The sequence below is a fragment of the Callorhinus ursinus genome, unplaced genomic scaffold, assembly GCF_003265705.2.
Source record: "Callorhinus ursinus isolate GAN/ISIS: 27379988/994484 unplaced genomic scaffold, GSC_fseal_2.0 scaffold10, whole genome shotgun sequence".
Lineage (NCBI taxonomy): Eukaryota > Metazoa > Chordata > Mammalia > Carnivora > Otariidae > Callorhinus > Callorhinus ursinus.
This window is the reverse complement of record NW_027397072.1, coordinates 22485262-22504852: the sequence shown is the minus strand read 5'-3', so window position 1 is coordinate 22504852 and position 19591 is coordinate 22485262. Positions and strand designations below refer to the sequence as shown.

The following is a 19591-nucleotide window of genomic DNA, read 5'->3' as shown; positions in this document are numbered from 1 at the left end:
ATAATATTTATATTTATCTCTAGCACTCTCTTTCTTCCCAAACTCCAAGACAGTATTGGGTACTCCACTGTCACTTCGAAACTAATTTATCTAAGTATTCCCACTGAAGGTCAGTAATCCACCTCAAGAATCACTGGGAATAGAAACCAGATGACAGGGTGATAGGGTAGGAGGGAAACTTCTTAAAGACCCATTTATGCCTTTTGAACTTTGTGCTTTACAAAGGTAGCACATACTTTTTCTTCAAAAAAGAAACAATATTTAACAAAGAAATGATTTATTAAATAATCATAGAATAAAGAAAGGCAGGGGCTCCTGGGTGGCTCAGTTGGTTGAGCGTCTGACTCTTGATTTTGACTCAGGTCACCATCTCAGGGTTGTGGGATCTAGTCCTGCATTGGGCTCCGCACTGGGCGTGGAGCCTGCTTGGGATTCTCTCTCTTCTTTCCCTCTGCCTTTCCCCACCTCTCATGTGGGCTCTCTATCTAAAAATAAAAATTAAAATTAAATTAAATTCTAAAAAAAGAATAAAGAAGGGTAATGCTTTGAGCTACCCACATCTATTTGTCTAATTCTAAACTTGCCAAGTGACTTGCCGACCTCATCTTCCAGGTGGGCTACACCTTGCATTTTGACATGCTGGTTGCACAACTCTATAAATTTCCTAAAAATTGTAGAATTCACAGCGAGTGAATCTTATTTTCAAACCATACTTTATGGTATGAAAATCATACCTCAATAAAACTGTCCAGACTCAAGATTTCGGTTTCCATAGATCAGGGCAATTGGAAAATCGATTGGATTTCTGCTCCAAGCTTTTCTTCTTCAGTGTGAGACTAACTAGTCATGCCTGCAATCAGATCATTCCTCTAGGCACATGATGTGGATCCTTTTTTCCAAAAGAGCCTCTTTCACACTGAAGACAGTCAAAAGAACAAAAATGCTCCTTTGCCTCAAGCTTGGCATTTACATTTCCTTAGGACCTTAAATTAAGAGGAGTCTAGACTTCTTGATAATTATGAACTACCTGAGGCACTTTAAAACATAGACATTTCCAGGACCTTCCCGTGATCAACTGGATCCAAATCTGGGGGGAGGGGGAGGACTTGGGTATCTGTTGAAGGGTAAAAACTATCACCCTAGCACACACCTTATCCCTGTCTAGGAATGATTCCTTGGGTCATCGCCTCATAACTTAGGCCTCTGAGCTTCACTGTTTAATTAAATAGGAACATTTAACTCTATACCTCTATATCATGTCATAAAAAATTGAATCAACTTCTAAGATAAACATAATGGATAAATAGGGGCACTGGGGAATAAAAAACCAGACGCCCCATGTAAATTAATAATTCACCTGAGATTATTTGATTTCCACAATTGTATTCAATTATGCTTAAGTCAAATTCATCTATAATTTATTTTGCTCTATGTTTTACCGGCATAAAGGTAATATCTGTCTTATCTCCCAGGAATGTTGTGAGTTTGAAGTAATTATCAGGTCATTCCACAGCTTCTTCTGGGCCAAAACCCTAATGGAAAACTTTTCTGTTTGTTTTTACCTTTGTTGTAGTAATAAAGACAATTTTCTTGGGGCGCCTGGGTGGCTCTGTCGTTGGGCGTCTGCCTTCGGCTCAGGTTGTGGTCCCAGGGTCCTGGAATCAAGTCCTGCATCGCAGGGAGCCTGCTTCCCTTTCCCACTCCCTCTGTGTTCCCTCTCTCGCTGTGTCTCTCTCTGTCAAATAAATAAATAAAATCTTAAAAAAAAAGACAACTTTCTTAAATCTAAAATTATGTCCTGATAAAACATAGATTCAGACTATAAGGAAAGGCCTTTGGAGATCCCTTTTTAGCATGGGTAGTCTAAGACTCCATTATTTTACAGCTTACAGCTGTACTTCCAAGCTTGAATCAAGAGAGCAAAATTCAATTGAATTAAACAAATATTTATTTAGTGGTGACTATGTGCCAGGCACCACACTAGGTAGTGGGATAACAAATGAATAAGACAAAGTTCCTGTCTTCAAAGAGCTCCTATTTATTTGAGAAGATAGCTGTGTAAACAAAAATGTTACAACACTTGGGGTGCCTGGGTGACTCAGCTGGTTAAGCCTCTGACTCTATTTCAGTTCGGGTCATGATCTTGGGGTCCTGGGATCAACACTTGGAGGGGAGTCTGCTTGAGGACTCTCCCTCTGCCCCTCTCCCTGCTTGTGCACTCTTTCTAATAGATATTTTTTTTAATTTTATTTATTTGAGAGAGAGAGAGAGCACACAAGCAGGGGGAGAAGGAGAAGCAGGCTTCCTGCTGAGCAGGGAGCCCAATGCGGGGCTCTATCCCAGGACCCTGGGATCATGACCTGAGCTGAAAGCAGACGCTTAAACAACAAAGCCACCCAGGCACCCCATAGATAAATAAATCTTAAAAAAAAAAAAGTTACAACACTTAACAAGAGCAACAACAGAAGTATGTATATAATTCCATAGGCTGAATAGAGAAGGCCATGACTGACTTCATGGAAAAAAGATACCTGGAAGATGTGGCAGGTTGAATAATGGCCCCCAAAGGTATCCAGATTCTAATCCTTGGAATATGCAAATGTTACCTCATAGAGCAAAAGGAACTTTGCAGATATGATTATGGATTTTGAGTTGGGGAGATTATCCTGGATTATCAGGATAGGCACTATCACAAGTGCTCATAAAAGAGGGAGGCAGAGGGAGATTTGACTACAGAACTGAAAGAAATGTAACCACGGAAGCAAGAGGTTGGAGTGATACCAAGGAACGCAGGCAGCCTCCTGAAGCTAGAAAAGGCAAGAAGATGGATTCTTCCCTAGAGTCCTCAGAAGGAACCAGGATTGCTGATACCTTAACTTTAACTCAGTGAAATTGATTTCAGACATCTGGTCTCCAAAACTGTAAGTAAATTAATTTGTGGTGTTTTAAGTCGCCAAGTTTGTGGTAATTTGTTGCAGCAGACAAAGGAAACTAATACATAACGTTTCCCAGAGAACAAGACTGAGACCTGTCTGGCCTGGGTTTTAAAGAATGAATAGGAGTTCAACTGGCAGTTAAAGGAGGGAAGAACAGTCCAGAAAAGACTGAACTCTCCTTTTCTCTGACTCTCCAGACTCAGAAGATAGGAATTAGACCATAAAACCTATGATTGTCCACTCCAACTTTTGAGACATATGCCTCACTTTTTAGCAGTAAGAGTTGAAGATTTCCAAAGTAGGTGTTATTTTTTTACCCTTTTCCCTCACCTCTGGCTTTTCACATTGAAATTTAATCTTTGTTGTTACAAAGTCTTATATCTGGGAAAGAAGAAAAAACTCTCCAGGCAGAAGATTCTTAAGAAAGTAAATGAGAGGGGCGCCTGGGTGGCTCAGATGGTTAAGCGTCTGCCTTCAGCTCAGGTCATGATCCCAGGGTCCTGGAATCGAGCCCCACGTCGGGCTCCCGGCTCCGCGGGGAGTCTGCGTCTCCCTCTCCCTCTGCCTCTCCCACTGCTCATGCTCTCTCTCTCTCTCTCTGAATCTCCGTGTCTCAAATGAATAAATAAAATCTTAAAAAAAATAAAATTAAATTAAAAAAAAAAAAAGAAAGTAAATGAGAAAACTAGAGAGAGAATCTGATAAGGACACTTGTTTATTATTGGATCAAGCTTGGAACAGAGGGTGACAAAGCCCTCTCCAAAAGCAAGTAAAGGAACTCCTTGTTTTTTGGGACTAAGAGAAATAAAATAGTAAAAATAAAAAGTAAGAGCTCTAAACCAGGTGTAATTGAAGAGAGAATAAGTTAATTGACTCAGAACACCATGCAGACACACACACACATATAGTTGAGAGAGGGAGGCTGTATTGAAAGCCGTTAACACATATAATGAGAATTCTAGAAAAATATAAAGACAATGATGGTGAAACAGTGTCTGAAAACATTAAGAATTTGAAAGTGTCGGGGCGCCTGGATGGCTCGGTTGGTTGAGCGACTGCCTTTGGCTCAGGTCATGATCCTGGAGTCCCGGGATCGAGTTCCACATCGGGCTACCTGCTCAGCGGGGAGTCTGCTTCTCCCTCTGACCCTCACCCCTCTCATGCTCTCTCTCTGTCATTCTCTCTCTCAAAAATAAATAAAATAAAATAAAAAGAATTTTAAAGTGTTGATAAAAGACATTAGGCCTCAAATTTTAAAAACAAGCTCTTAGTACTAATAAACACATGCTGAAGCATATCATATGGATATTTACAAAATATCAAGGATAAAGAGAAAATTGTAAAAGCTATCAGAGATGTGAGAAAGAAACGGATTACCTATGGAATGACGGTAAGATTGATAAAACACTTCTGTGTAAACTTAGAATTTTATTTCCAGCCAAATTGTCATTAAAGAGTGAAGGCAAAATACATTTTGAGACGCCAGAAACAATGAAGGGATTTTAAAAAAAATACCTACCCAATCTCACTGAAAGACCTATTTATAAACAAGAATTGATAAAACTGCTTGGGAAAAACTTCCACTTCTGGCCATGATGTTATAACAGGACCAAATTTACCCAGAACACTGGTTAGAATACATAAAGCAACAGTTTTCAGATATCGGATAGCAGGCAGCACACACAGGATAGTGGCCCCTGAGAGAAGGGAAAGGGAAACAAACAAAGTAAATCCTGTGAGCACCCCAGCTTACTGCCTAGAGTTTTCAGGCCACTTTGTGGAGAGAGGAAACCCAAACAGAGCCTGACAATATCATTGCACTGAGAAGACAGAGTTGAGAGTTCAGGGAGACCAAAATGGCTAATATTTCCAGGGCAGAGAACCAGAAAGGATGGAGTTACACAGAGAAATAACTATGGAGCTTTGTAGAAGGATCCTCTCAAGATTTCTTTTGTGAACTGAGCTGAACATACACATGAGGGAAATATCAAGGTTGAGGAAAGAACCATTTGAGAGGAGTAGACAGAACAGTGGAAAGATAGCCATTTTGGTGGACGGCAGGATTCCAGCGGGCAGGTTTCCTATTACTGCTGTTTGTCCCTAGCAAACTGTAGAGCCAAGGGATTACAAATATGACTACAAAAAGCTGCAGGGTTTTTCTAAGTAACACTGTGGTTTTCATGGGCCAGTCTGTCAGACTCAACTTGTGTGTCCTCAATCCTCAACAGCCAATATAGCAAGAGTTCTCTTACTAAAGGATTTCGAGGAATCCCTAAGGAATGGGTAAGTATGCCACAGATTCTCCCTGGAAACTACTGTTGCTTTTACCCACTGTCCCTGCTCCCAAACACTGCTGCTCTTGAACTTTGCCATCAGCTCCTTCAGGCTCTCCACATGGTCCCACCCACTGGACCTAGATCTCTTTACTTTATTCCCCAAAGCTTTAACTATTTAACAAGACGCAGAGGCACAGACATTAAAAACAAAGAGGAGCCCACAGCTGCCACTAGACGTGGCTATTCTTCAGATTCCTGATAAGGCCGAGTCGGCTCAGCGGGCCCACTTGTCCCTGCAGAAGCTCCAGGCTCAGCCACTTCTTGGAATCCTGATGCCAGCATTAGGCATGGGGCCAGAGACAATCTTTTCCAGTTCAAAGCCTGCTGATTCCCACTCTAGAATATTTGACTGAGGAACTGGCCTTTTCCTTAGGGGGGAAAAACTCACCTCCACGCTGGCCTGCTTATTAACACAATCCCAGGAGTCATGGACACTTTCCAGACATTGGATAGTTTGGCTGTACATAACACCATTTTGTGATAGGCAGGTTGTTCAGGCCAGTCTATTCTCTTATAAGAGGAGCAGAGGTAAGATTCACACACTCCTCAGGGGGGGCTCCAGTTTTGTGATCACCTGTGAGCAAACACTTAAATAAAAACATACATAGGTCTCCTAAGAACAAGCAAGGATTTTTTTTAAGAGACATTCCAGTATATATTCTTTTTTTTAATTTTTTTGATTTTTATTTTTTAAAGATTTTATTTACTTATTTGACAGAGAGAGTGAGAGAGCACAAGCACGGGGAACAGTAGAGGGAGAGGGAGCAGCAGGCCTCCCGCCGAGCAGGGAGCCCGATGCAGGGGCTCGATCCCAGGACCCTGGGACCATGACCCAAGCCAAAGGCAGACGCCTAACCATCTGAGTCACCCAGGCGCCCCTCCAGTCTATATTCTTATTTAGGAGAGAAAAAAATCTCTTTTTCTCTGCAAACACACAGTCCTGCAAAAAGTTTTATGTTACTAATAACTAAATTAACTCCAGGGGCACCTGGGTGGCTCAGTCGGTCAAGTGGCTGCCTTCGGCTCAAGTCAGGATCCCAACTGGATCGAGCCCCACATCGGGCTCCCTGCTGAGCAGTCTGCTTCTCCTTTGGCTCTCCTGCTCATTACTGCTTGCTCTCTCTCTCTCCCTCTCTCTTTCAAAAAAATACATTAAATCTTTTTTTTTAAAGATTTATTTATTTATTTGAGAGAGCGAGAATGAGAGAGAGTACATGAGAGGGGGTTGGGTCAGAGGGAGAAGCGATGTGGGACTCGATCCCGGAACTCCGGGATCATGACCTGAGCTGAAGGCAGTCGCCTAACCAACTGAGCCACCCAGGCGCCCAAAATACATAAAATCTTAAAAACAAAAAACAACAACAACAACAAAAAACAAAACTCCAGCATCTCAGTTTGAAACATCTGAATTTTGGTTATGTCATTTCAAGAGTTTCTTTAGGATAAAGGTGGAATATTTCCTTTATGTGTGTGTAGAGGGCTCACTGTGGTGATTTCCAGGAGTAAAGGTGGATGGCTGCAAGATGGATTTATATCTGGCCTTCTAGAAAGACTGCAACTTTAATTTTTTTTCAAAGATTTATTGATTTGAGAGAGAGAGAGCAGGGGGAGGGGCAGAGGGAAAGAATTCTCAAGCCAACTCCTTGCTGAGCACGGAGCCAACCAGGGGCTAGGTCCCACACCCCTGAGATCAGCACCTGAGCTGAAACCAAGGGTCGGACACTCAACAAACTGAGACACCCAGGTGCCCCAGGAAGACAGCAACTTTAAAATATAACACTTCTTTGACATTAAAAAAAAAAAAAGTTGCATTTATTGGGCACCTTTTAAAACTTAGGAGTACAAAGAGGAGTATGGGTTGGCCCAGAACCTCAGAAATGGACTCTTTCCCCTCTTTTTCCTAATAACGTTAAAATATTGCATTCCTTCTTTCCTAGCTCTAAATCTTGCCCCACACTTTTTTTCCCTTCTCTGGATCAATCTTTCACCTTTAATCACACACAGGAAAGAATATAGTATCAAAACTACTGAGCTTCTGGGGTACCTGGCTGGCTCAGCCATACATTGTGCAACTCCTGATCTTGGGGTTGCGAGTCTCATGTTGGGTGTAGAGATTGCTTAAAAATAAAATCTTAAAAACACACACACACAACTGCTGAGCTTCCAAAGACAGTATCTTATGAATAGTATAATATCATCAGAAACAGGATGTGAAGGAAGTACATAAAGAGTCAAAAACAGAGTTAGGAGCTCTAGGAAAAGCCTGGGGAGGGCAGGGAAGCCCGGAAGGACTGACTTCCCAACTTCTCACCCTCTTCTCATTCTCTCCTCACTTAACATCTTCCATATGCAGGTTGAGTTTCTCTCTCTTATTTTTTTTTTTTTTAAAGATTTTATTTATTTAGGGCACCTGGGTGGCTCAGTTGGTTAAACAACTGCCTTCGGCTCAGGTCATGATCCTGGAGTCCTGGGATCGAGTCCCGCATCGGGCTTCCTGCTCAGCGGGGAGTCTGCTTCTCCCTCTGACCCTCCCCCCTCTCATGTGCTCTCTCTCTCTCATTCTCACTCTCTCAAAATAAATAAATAAATCTTTAAAAAAATTTATTTATTTATTTGACAGAGAGAGAGATAGCGAGAGCAGGAACACAAGCAGGGGGAGTGGGAGAGGGAGAAGCAGGCGGGAGCCCGATGCAGGAGTCAGATCCCAGGACCCTGGGATCATGACCTGAGCCGAAGGCAGACACTTAACGACGGAGCCACCAGGTGCCCGCAGGTTGAGTTTCTCAATCTGTGGTCGGCTATCCTCTGGGGGTCTTGTATTTTCAAGGCACCATGAATTTTCTATGAGCATCTTAAAACTTTGTGCTTTAGGTTTTATAATATAAGTGTGTTAGCTGATTTGGGATCATCTGGATTAACACTATATTTTGAGTGATCTTGAATTGAACTGGTGTCACATTATACGCTGAAGTTAACCTTTTAATTTCAAGGCAATGTTGCCTGACCTTGGGGGTGGGGTGCAGGGTGGGGAGGGGTGTTCCTTGAATCTCTTGGGACCTGCAGAATATGTCTCAGTGGTTCATAATTTCTCATGTTTGGAAAACACTGGCTTGAACTACCTTCTCCCATTTTCTCCTTTCTCTCATGAGAGGTAACTCGACAGAGGCTCATGAGAGGCTAAAAGACACAAAACTGTTGACGAGTATTTGGGGGCGCCTAGGTGGCTCAGTCGGTTAAGCATCTGCCTTCGGCTCAGGGCATGATCCCAGAGTCCTGGGATCGAGCCCCGCGTGGAGCCCCGCGTGGAGCCCCGCATGGAGCCCCGCATGGAGCCCCGCATGGAGCCCCGCATCGGGCTCCCTGTCTGTGGGAAGCCTGCTTCTCCCTCTCCCACTCCCGCTGCTTGTGTTCCCTCTCTCGCTGTCTGTCAAATAAATAAAATCTTAAAAAAAAAATGTCAGATGCTTAACCGACTGAGCCACCCAGGCACCCCAGCTTGCTATATATTTTAGAAACCATTTTATCATCGGGCCAGCCCCTAAAGTACATGTTCAGGAGATTCTTCTGTGACTATGTTTGATTAGTCACATTTTTGAAGCTCATAGCTCATAGTCACATTTTTGAAGCTCATAGCTTGAAAATCAATCTACTAATATAATATTTTTGGTTCTTTTTTAGTTAAAATTTTTTTTTGCTTTCTATCAAAGCATGAAATCTTTGTGTCCTTGGAAGCATATTTTACTGGTTTGGGGGGAAATGGGGATGGATAGGGAGAGGATAATCTTAATATTGTCTCTTTTCCCATGTCTTTCCCTGAGCCCCCTTACAATCTCCATTTCCCCTCTCTGAGACACCGCCACCTTCCCAGTACCTTGCTTTTTTTAAAGATTTTATTTATTAATTTAACAGAGAGAGAGCGCGCCTTGAGAGAGCACACGCAGGGGGAGCGGCAGAGCGAGAAGCAAGCCCCCCGCCCCCCCCCCCCGTGAGCAGGGAGTGGTGGGGCTCCAGCTCAAGACCTCATGACCTGAGCTGAAGGCAGATGCTTAACTGACTGAGCTACCCAGGCGCCCCAACCTTGCTTTTTCTTGAGTCATATTTTTTCTACTTTTTTCCTTGTCTATTTTCATTTTGTTTCAGATCATCTATTTTTTTGTAAAAATAATTTCAGATAATTTAATGTCATTTGCATCCCATATTTAGCCCGTGTACATGGATTCTTCTTTTTTTTTTTTTTAAAGATTTTATTTATTTATTTGAGAGAGAGAGAGAATGAGAGATAGAGAGCATGAGAGGGAAGAGGGTCAGAGGGAGAAGCAGACTCCCCGCCGAGCAGGGAGTCCGATGTGGGACTCGATCCCGGGACTCCAGGATCATGACCTGAGCCGAAGGCAGTTGCTTAACCAACTGAGCCACCCAGGCGCCCCCCGTGTACATGGATTCTTAATAAATGGTAGTTATGTTGTTGAATAATACAGCATTTATGCAAACTCAGCACTTTACATTCAGCTCCTCTTATCCTTAAAGCAATTGGAAAAAGTAGATATTGTATGTCTATTTTCCACGAGGAACTAAACCTGAGAGAGAATAAGAATTTGTGAAAGACCACATAGGTTAATATATGCCAAAATTCATGTTTTTTTCACAATGTCACATTCCATTGTTGGGTGGGGGGGAAGAGGCTGAGTAATTTCATGTTCCTGTTACACTGCCCTGTACAGAGATCTCATCTAGGTTCACTATGACTTACGGGCCTAACTAACATCTTCTACCTTCCTAACCTAACTTCAATCCAGTGTTTTCAATGCTTAGATATCTAGTTGTCACCTTAAATGGAATCCACCATTTTCTCCCCAAACTAGCAAATATACACCCACCCATGCCACACCATTTTCTAATGGCTCTACCAATTTTTGTCATTCAGGGTCAAAAACCTTGGTGTTATTTATTCATTCAATGAAGATACTGAGCACATACAACGATTGTGCTAGGGATGTTGGGGTACACGATCATTAAGTTTGATAGTTTTTTCCTTCATAAAGGCTTTAGAAAAGACAAACAAATGGGGAACCCAAACTAGTATATGGATATTAGAGAAGACTTGGAGGATAATGGAGGTGGGTGGTATGGAGACGTGTTTCATAGGTAAAGGCACAGGAGGAGAAAGCATGGCTTTGGAGGAATCCAAAGATGTACTGCGGAAGCACTGAGTTGTAGTGGAAATGGAAAGTGGGAGAGATATGTGAGAATTCAAGCATGAAGGGTGTGGTAAACTGTGTTAAGGAATTTGGACTACCTGAATAGCAGGAGGAAGTATAATTAGTTTTGAATTTTATTTTATTTTTAAATTTTTTTTATTTATTTGATAGAGAGAGAGCACAAGCGGGCGGAGTAGCAAGTAGAGGGAGAGGGAGAAGCAGGCACCCTGCTGAGCAAGAAGCCGGACATGGGGCTCTATTCCAGGACCCTGGGATCATGACCTGAGTTGAAGAGAGTTGCTTAACCAACTGAGCCACCCAGGCGCCCCTAGCTTTAAATTTTAAAAGAATCAATCTGCTCATAGTTTGGAGGATTTCTCCTTTCTCTTCCATTCCCTGAATCCAATCTTACTATATCCTGTTGATTTCTTATTGTCTCATTTTTCATCTCTATTCCCACTGCTACCACCTTAGTTCCAGCCCTTCTCATCTCAGGGTTAGATTAAGAGCCCTTTAACCAGTTAGTCTCCACTTTCTTCCTCCAATCTGTTCTGCACACAAAGACTAGACCAACAGTCCTAAAATGCTACGCCAGGATAACAGTGAAGTCCAAGTCACCCATCTTGGCGCTTATGACCATCTCTACCCTATCTAATACTACTTAAAATCGCTTTCCAACGAGGCCAGCCAGCTTCTTCAAAAATCCTCCCAAATGCAGTTTACATTCTTTTCTCACCCCTGCAATCTTGTAACATTATTCTCTTCTCCCAGGCATAAGGCACTTCTGGGGGGCATCCTGACGTCCAGCAACAGCTCGTCCTCCTCTCCTTTGATTTCTTCTCACCCAGCAGAAACCGTGCCAAACATTTCTGCATTGTATTAACTCGAATGATGTTACAGATTGAGGTTTTCATTTTCTTTTGTCAGAAAAGACTCTCTCGTAAGGCAGGGCCAGGTACTTCGTGCGCTCAGAACAAATATTAGTTAACTTTAATAGAGCCGAATCCGGCGGGTTTGCGGAGCCTGAGCGCGCGGTGGGGAGAGGGGACTGATACACTGGAGGATGGATCGGGAGCGCCGGGTCCCACACAAAAGAGCTTCGACAAACACGCGAGAGGCCGGGGTAGGGAAGCGAAGGCAGGGCAGGGTGGCGAGGCACCGCCGGGGGACAGCTACGGGTGGCGAGCCGCTTGCGGGGCCGCGGGAGGAAAGCTGCGGCCGTTGGTAGGCGTGACCGCGCCAGTCTCGCGGGAGCGGCGGTTGGGCGGGCCGTTGTCCCCGCGGGCGGGGCGAGTTGCTAAGGAAATGACTGCCCGCAGCGCCGCACCGCGCCGCGCCGCGCCGGCCGGGCGGGGTCTGGAGCGGCGCCGTTTCCGCTTCCGCTCCCTCTCTGCTCCCGTCCCGTTACCGCCTCCTGGCCGGCCTCGCGCCTTTCACCGGCACCTTGTGTCGGTGGTGCAGCCGGGCCCGCTCCTGCCACGCGCGCGCCCCCGGGGCTCCGGCTCCGGCACGGGTCGCGCCCCGCTCGCCTGCCCCTGAGGCCGCCGGCCAGCCGCCGCCATGGGTGCCTACCTCTCCCAGCCCAACACGGTGAAGTGCTCCGGGGACGGGGTCGGCGCCTCGCGCCTGCCGCTGCCCTACGGCTTCTCCGCCATGCAAGGCTGGCGCGTCTCCATGGAGGTGAGGCGGGAGAGGCCCAGAGGCGGGCCGCTGCAGGGCGGGAACCCGACGGAGAAAGGGAGCGGGGGGATGGGGTCATCCCCGGGGAAGGGTCCGTATCGGGAGCCTGCAGCTGCAGCTGCGGCGGCAGTTTGACGGGCGGCAGCGAGAGTGGGCCCGGGGCCGAGAGGGAACTGCCGGTGCCTGGGGATCGTGTGCCGGTGGCCAGTTTGGTGGTGAGATCTCGGCCATGTGGGGAGAGGCACCTTCCGCCCACTGACCGCCCTCTCCCCGTGCCTTCGCGCCATCCTCTCCTGCCAGCCCAGCCCTCCAGGCTCATAAACGGTGTGAGGTGTAGTGTGGGAGTGAGGATGAAAAGAGGGACTGTTTGTTCCTTTACTTTTGCGAGGACGAGGAGAATAGATGGGCATGACTACTTTTTTTTTTCCCTCTTAAATATGTGCTGTGTGAGGCCTCTTTGGACGAGGAGTTTGACAGTGAAAGGAAGCCTGGGCAAGCAGTCTGTTTCAAATTCTTAAACACCTAGTTGCTTGGCTCTGGGCACCGAATGTTAATTTAAGAGGCTCGACCTGACCTCCAGGAATTGTCAGTCGTTTTATTCTCTTCATGGCCTTTTACGACCTTTGGAAAACTTCAGTTGTGTCGATCGGTATCATTCCTTTTTTATTATGCTTGATATTTTTCCCTCGGGATTTTTCTAAAACTTAATCCGCAATTGTCATTTGCCTGTGCTTGTTGTGGTTTATAGTTTCCTTGATTTGTAATCATTTTATCGTAACCTATAAAGAACTTAACCTATAAAGAATTGATTTTTCTTTTCTAGAAAATTTTTTTCTGGATAAAAGGGAAAGGTGGAAAATTTCTGGATAAAAAGAAGTAGAATTGGGCAAAATGGATGTGAAACTACAAGGGAGAACAGGGAAAACCGTGCAGGAAGGAAAGGGAGAAAGACGTGTGTAAGACATGTCTTTGTGAAGAGTATTGTGAGATCTAGGCAGAAGGGCCAGGGAAATGCTGTAATTATTTCTGGGATTAAGGGTTTATCTACTTACTCGGTGGGCTTCAGGTAACAGCCTAATACTACTGTCTCCCTTGGGAATTTCTTCAAATCCCTCGCTCCTCCCTGTGGTTAGCTCTGGAATGACAGTATAAACTTAAATGGTTTGTTCTCAGACTCAAATTTTATACCCACAGCTGACTTTAAACAGTTCTGTCATTAGGTATAACATTTGAAGAATGAGGGGAATCCTATAGTTCATCTCATCTAGTTTGGCTCCCGCATTTTATAGCTGGGAAATTGAGGCCCAGAAAGGTTAGGACACTTGTGCCTTGGTGGAAAGAATCTGTGGGATGAAGTTGTTCGAGACACTTACTGGACACTTATCATAGTGTGTCAATCTGAAGTATAGCATTCATATTTCAGTGGGGTGCTCAGTATTGAACTTATTGGGTGCTTGGTAAATATAATTGAGTGTTAGAAATATCTGGATTTAACTTCAAAAGAAAAACCTTAATGTAAGGCTGGGGTTTGGGTTAGTTGCTAGTTTGGAGAGTCCATTTCTATGGCATTTTCTGTTAATATTGTAAGATTTGAGGTGACTCATCTCACAGTAAGGCTTTTCCTTCAGGTTTCTCATTCCTTATTTTCTGCTTTCTTCTCTGCTATGGTTATTCTAGGGGTTTTGTTTTGTTTTGTTTTGTTTTGGGTACTCTTCTTTCTAGTTTTCTTTACTAACTTGAGTTGCTTGGATATTTAGTTTTCCAAGTTGTTTGCCCAGTGAGTCTGTTCTGTTTGCTTCTCTGCAGGGTATTTCCCTTTATTTTTGGTTTCTCCTTTGGTAATTAGAAAATGACTTTTTTTCATCAGCAGCTGTTTGGTTTGTAGAGATCTTGTTAGACTATTCCTTAGATCCTAATCTTCCTTCTGAGAGGTAGCCAGTTTGGGTTTTAAAATCTTCCTATTATGCTGTTTCTCAGTTTACCTTTGTCTGAATGGTTATCTTTAATCAAATCCTCTTGAAGTCCTACTTGGGATCCTTTTCTGCTGCATCAGTACTTTTCCTCCTGGCTTTGTTTCCTTTCTCTCCGAAGTATAACTTAGTTTCTTTGCTATGGCAAGAAAATAACTATGACTTGTAGGCTCTTGAGTGAATCTTATCTTTTCAGAAAGTGTACACGCCTGTTCCTCTTAACCTTTAGGGCTCAATCCCACCTATTTATCAAGTCTGTTGACCTTATTTGCTTGGTCCTAATGATTCCTTTGAGGTAAGTTTATGCCAATACACATTACAGAAGTTGCTAAAATCCTAATTGATGCATAGATTCAGCCTTAGAGAGTACTATTTTACCCCTTCTCTTGAGGCAAGGATGGCAACTATCAATAGCTGGCATTTTATACTTTCTGCCTCTCTCCAGCCCCTCTTGCTGTGGAACCAGGGTGTTTTGAGGAGGGGTAAACAAAATACCACAGTTGATGTTCCCTTCCCTTCTTCCTTCTCCATGGTTTGGAGGGACCCTCAAGCTGGTTGAGGTATGTATTTTGTGGGTTAACAGGTAGGTTGTGGAAGGGTAATATGGAAAGGCTCTGAGTTTTTGGTGGCTAAAGAGAAGTCCAATCTGAAAATGGTTTTAGTTGATGTCTTAAAGGGACACGGGTACTTTTAGTTTTGGGTTATGAGATTCTCTGGAAGTGACAAAACTGCTTTCTTTGGGAAGTTAGGATTTTTTTTTTTAATTCTGTGAATTATATTTGCCTTCTTTAAAAGGCAGTATCAATACCAAGAGTATACTTTTGAGTAGGCTAGCTGTTTACTGCCGTATAGAGGCTGGCTTATTAGTGGTCATGGAGGGTCATCTAGAATTGAATGTAGATAATGTTAAGCAGAAAATTCTTAAGATACCTACGTGACAATTTCAATCATTATGTTAATGGAGCAAAATATAAAATGGGATACTACAAGGATTGTATGGGGTTCCACTTAAGAGAGGGTGTCTGAAGGCTGAAGAACATTTATTGTCCGATCCTCAGATTAATGCCTCATCTCTATATCTTAAAGCACTTTTTACTTACTGTACCAGATCAGAATTCCTTTGTCTAGGATGCAGTTAAGCAACTTCTATAAAAGGGCATTCTTTTCGTTTGATAAGCATGCAGTACCTAGTCACAATTCAGAGATAGTATGAAATGATACCAAATGTATATCCATGAATATGGAGAAATTGTTTTCTATTATACTATTCCTTTATAAGTTCGTAAGCAACTGGAAGTTAAAAAATTTATTCCTTAAGATTTCAAGAATATTTTACATAAATTATTTCTATTGCCCAATCCTATAGCAGATGTTACTACTACTACTCCTCCCCGACCCTCTATTGGGTTATCATCTTGGAATTGTACTTTGAGAGGTAAGGTAAGGAACTGTACTTTGAATTTGAGTATAGAAGTTTAACAGATCTGATCAGTAGTTCTTGCCATTGTAAGCCGTTTTTAAAATGATGCTGTATGAAAGCATAAATCTTTAGAACTGATCTTAAAGCGTCGCTGATATATAATGACATGCTTTAAACTGAGTACTGATTTCAGTGGAGTTGTTTTCTGTTTCCCTTTAGATCCTGTTCAAAGATGGAGTCTGTCAACTTTTAATCATATGTAGTATCTAAAAATGTATATACAGATTTCTTACTAAACAATTTTATTGAGATATAGTTCATATACTGTATCGATTTAAAGCATACATTTCAGTGGTTAATATAGTCACAGAGTTGTACAACCATCACCACTCTTGATTTTAGAACAGCTTTATCACTCAAGAGGAAAACTTGTAACCATTACCAGTCACTCCCTATCTCCCCTCCTCTAACACCTTGCAACCACCAATTTATATTTTATCTCTATGGATTTCATAAAAATGGAATTATAAAAATGTCATCTTTTATGTCTGCCTTTTACTAAACAATATTTCCCTTTTTTTTAAAGATTTTATTTGAGAGAGAGAGAAAGAGCGAGCACGACAGGGGAGGAGGGTAGAGGGAGAAGGAGAAGCAGATTTCCTGCTGAGCAGGGAGCCTGACATGGGGTTCAATCCCAGGACCCCAAGATCATGACCTATATGGAAGGCAGAGGCTTAACTGACTGAGCTACCCAGGCGCCCCTCTAAACAATATTTCTAAGAGTCATTCATGTTGTAGCATGAATTCTTTTTGATGGCTGAATAATATTCCATTTTATGGATATTTTGTTTATTCATTCATCAGTTAACAGATATTTAGATTTCCACGTTTTGGCCAAGATGAATAATGATGCTAAGAACATACATTTATAAATTTTTATGTGGAAATAAGCTTTTATTTCTCTTGACTATATTGTAGGAGTGGAATTGCTGGGTCATATAGTAACTCCATGTTTAACATTTTGAGGAGCTGTCTAACTGTTTTCCAAAGTGGTCACACCATTTTGCATTCTTACCAGCAATATGTGAGGGTGTCAGTTTCTCTAAGCCTCCCTACACTTGTTATCTTTTTATTATAGCCCTTTTAGTGGGTGTGAAATGGTATCTCATTGTGATTTTGATTGTATTTCCCTGGTAGCTTATGATGTTTGAGCATCTTTTCTTGTGTTAATTGCCACTTATAGATCTTTGGAGAAATGTCTGTTTAGATCTTTTGTCTGTTTGTGTTGGGTTGTCTTTTTTTTTTTTTTTTGTCTTTTTATTGAGATGTAAGAGTTCTTTATATATTTTGGATACAAGTCCTTTATCAGATAGGATTTGCAAATATTTTCCCCTATTCTTTGGGGTGCCTTTTTGCTTTCTTGTTAGTGTCCTTTGAAGCACAAACATTTTTAATTTTGATGAAGTCCAGTTTCTCTATTAAGAGTTTTATAGTTTTAGCTCTTATGTCCATTGTGGGTTAATTTTTGTGAATGGTGTAAGGAAGAGATCCAGTTTCTCAGTTTTGCATGTGGATATCTACTTGTCCCAGCACCATTTGTTAAGCCTATTCTTTTCCCTCACTGAATTATCTTGGTATCATTGTTAAGATCATTTGACTATAAATAATGAGGGTTTATTTCTGGACTCATTCCATTCCATTGATCTATATACCATGGCCATGCCAGTACCAATTGTCTTGATTACCGTTAGCTTTGTGGTAAGTTTTGGAAGTTAGGAAGTGTGAGTTTTCCAACTTTGTTCTTTTTCTTTTTTTCTTTTCTGGGTCCCTTGCATTTCCATATGAATTTGGGATCAACTTGTCAATTTCTGTGCAAAAGACACTTGGAATTTTGATAGGGATTGTGCTGAATCTGTAGATCCAGTTGAGTGTTGCTATCTTTAACAACATTAAGTCTGTAGTTTTGGTATCAGGATTACATTGGTCTCAGAATCAGTTGGGGAATGTTGCTTCCTCTTCTATACATTGGAAGAGTTTGTGAAGAATTGGTGTTATTCTTTTAAAAATGTTTGGTAAAATTTACCAGTGAAGCCATCAGACTGGGCTTTTCTTTGTGGGAGGTTTTGTGTGTGTGTGTGTGTGTGTGTGTGTGTGTGTGTGTGTGTGTGTGTGTTAATTATTTTATGTTAAGTTGTGCTAAAATATATATAACATAAAATCTACCATCTTCACCATTTTAAAATGTACAGTTCAATACTGTTAAGTACATTCACACTGTTGGGCGACCAATTGCCAGAACTATTTTCATCTTGCAAAATTGAAACTCTATTCCAGTTAAACAGCTCCCCATTCTGCCTGCCCTCTGCCCCCGGCCCCTGGAAACCATTCTACTTCCTGTTTCTATGAATTTGACTACCCTAGGTACTTCATAGAAAGACACATTTGTCATTTTGTGACTGACTTCTTTCACTTAGCATAATATCCTCAAGGTTCATCCCTGTTATAGCATGTATCAGAATTTCCTTCCTTTTTAAGGCTGAATAGTATCCATTGTATTAATATACCACATTTTGTTTACCCATTCATCTGTTGATGAACACTTAGGTTGTTTCTTCCTTTTGTGTATTATGGATAAAGTTGCTGTGAACATGGGTATAAAAATATATCTTCAAGACCCTGCTGCTAAGTCCGAGACTAAGGTGTCTGCTGAGGGCCCACTTTCTGGTTCATAGGTGTCTGCCTTCTAGCTGTATCTTCAAGGCAAGGGCGCTCTTTGGAGTCTCTTTTGTAAGGGCATAATCTCATTCATGACCTAATTACCGCCCAAACACCCACCTCCAAATAGTATCATGTTGGGGACTACATTTTTTTTTACACTTCCAGGCGTGGATTTTTATTTTCACAAAGAGACAACAATGCCTTCCCACATACAAGTATTTACAAAACCCAACTGATTCACCAAGCTAGAACCTGGGTTTTTTCCAGTTCTCAACATAGTTGGGAACATGGAAATGTTAGTACCCACACAATTCCCGGAGATGGAATTTATCCACCAAACAGTGTAGATTACCTAATAAAAGTGCACTTATCTGCACAACTCAGTCTAAAAACCTCAGTGATACAAACCTCATGGCCAAGGTTTCATTAATCTATTTGGGGATTATATTTCAACATATGAGTTTTGGGAAACACAGAATATTCTATAGCATTGAAGTAATATATGTATGTAATTTTAAAAGATAGTAATACATGACTTTTTAAAACCAAAAATGTAGTTTCGTTCCCAACTACCTTCAAACTTTTTGTCTGGTTTGTAAAGATTTAGATAAATTTATGTATATAAATGTAAATGGTTGATCATCCAGTTACACAGGAACATTTGTGGTTGTATTTATAACCTTAGGAGATTGACCTCAGGCAGGATAACGAGGATTTTATTAATACAGATCCGTTGGTTGCCTAGAAGATCAGAAGGTTCTGTGTGGTATGTGATTTTAAGTAAGGCAAGGCCTAAGGGCCCTGACTCAGGTGACCTGTGTATTCTGAGTCATCTCCTTTAGACTGTCAGCTGTTATTGTGTTCGGATACATCTTTAGAATTAGGGTAGGAAGTGAAGGAGGAAGCATCCATGAGGTATTTGTCCTGAGGCAGCTGGGAACTCACCATCATAAACAAACATGGAAGTCCTACTATGTTGCAGAACATAGTTTTAGGCCTCAGAGCTGTAAAGAAATTTAAGACAGTCTTTGCTTTTGAGCTGGTTTACAATATGGTTTTGGACCTAAGACTAAGACTCTCTTTTCCCCCACAGAATGCTGGATGACAATACAAGAGAGTATATACTGAGTAACCATGTTATTGGTAAAGACAGTAAATATTAAGAGTTTAGAGAGAGGAATGATCATAGAGTATTGGTGTGATTGAGAAAGATCCCTTGGAGGTGGTGAGACTAACTGGACCTTAAGGAGAGAGTATAAATGGGGACAAAACGAGAAGAGGAAAGTGGAGAAGGAGATCGGAGGGAGGGATGGAGGAAGGAGAAGGAGATCGG

At 42.2% G+C, this 19591-nt stretch overlaps 1 protein-coding gene across 2 annotated transcripts in view; it reads left to right on the top strand.

The window, feature by feature from the left end:
* Positions 1-11851: 11851 nt before the first annotated feature.
* The window catches only part of PPM1G (protein phosphatase, Mg2+/Mn2+ dependent 1G), a 19764-nt gene continuing 12024 nt past the window's right edge, over positions 11852-19591 (top strand). The window contains exons 1-2 of one of the 2 annotated variants that reach the window (XM_073897163.1): positions 12023-12150; positions 14566-14680. In XM_073897163.1, the coding sequence (XP_073753264.1) occupies positions 14624-14680 (57 nt within the window). In that variant the 5' untranslated portion in view covers positions 12023-12150; positions 14566-14623. Of the gene's footprint in view, positions 12151-14565; positions 14681-19591 lie in introns of both variants that reach the window. The other variant, XM_025867941.2, reaches the window with a different exon arrangement.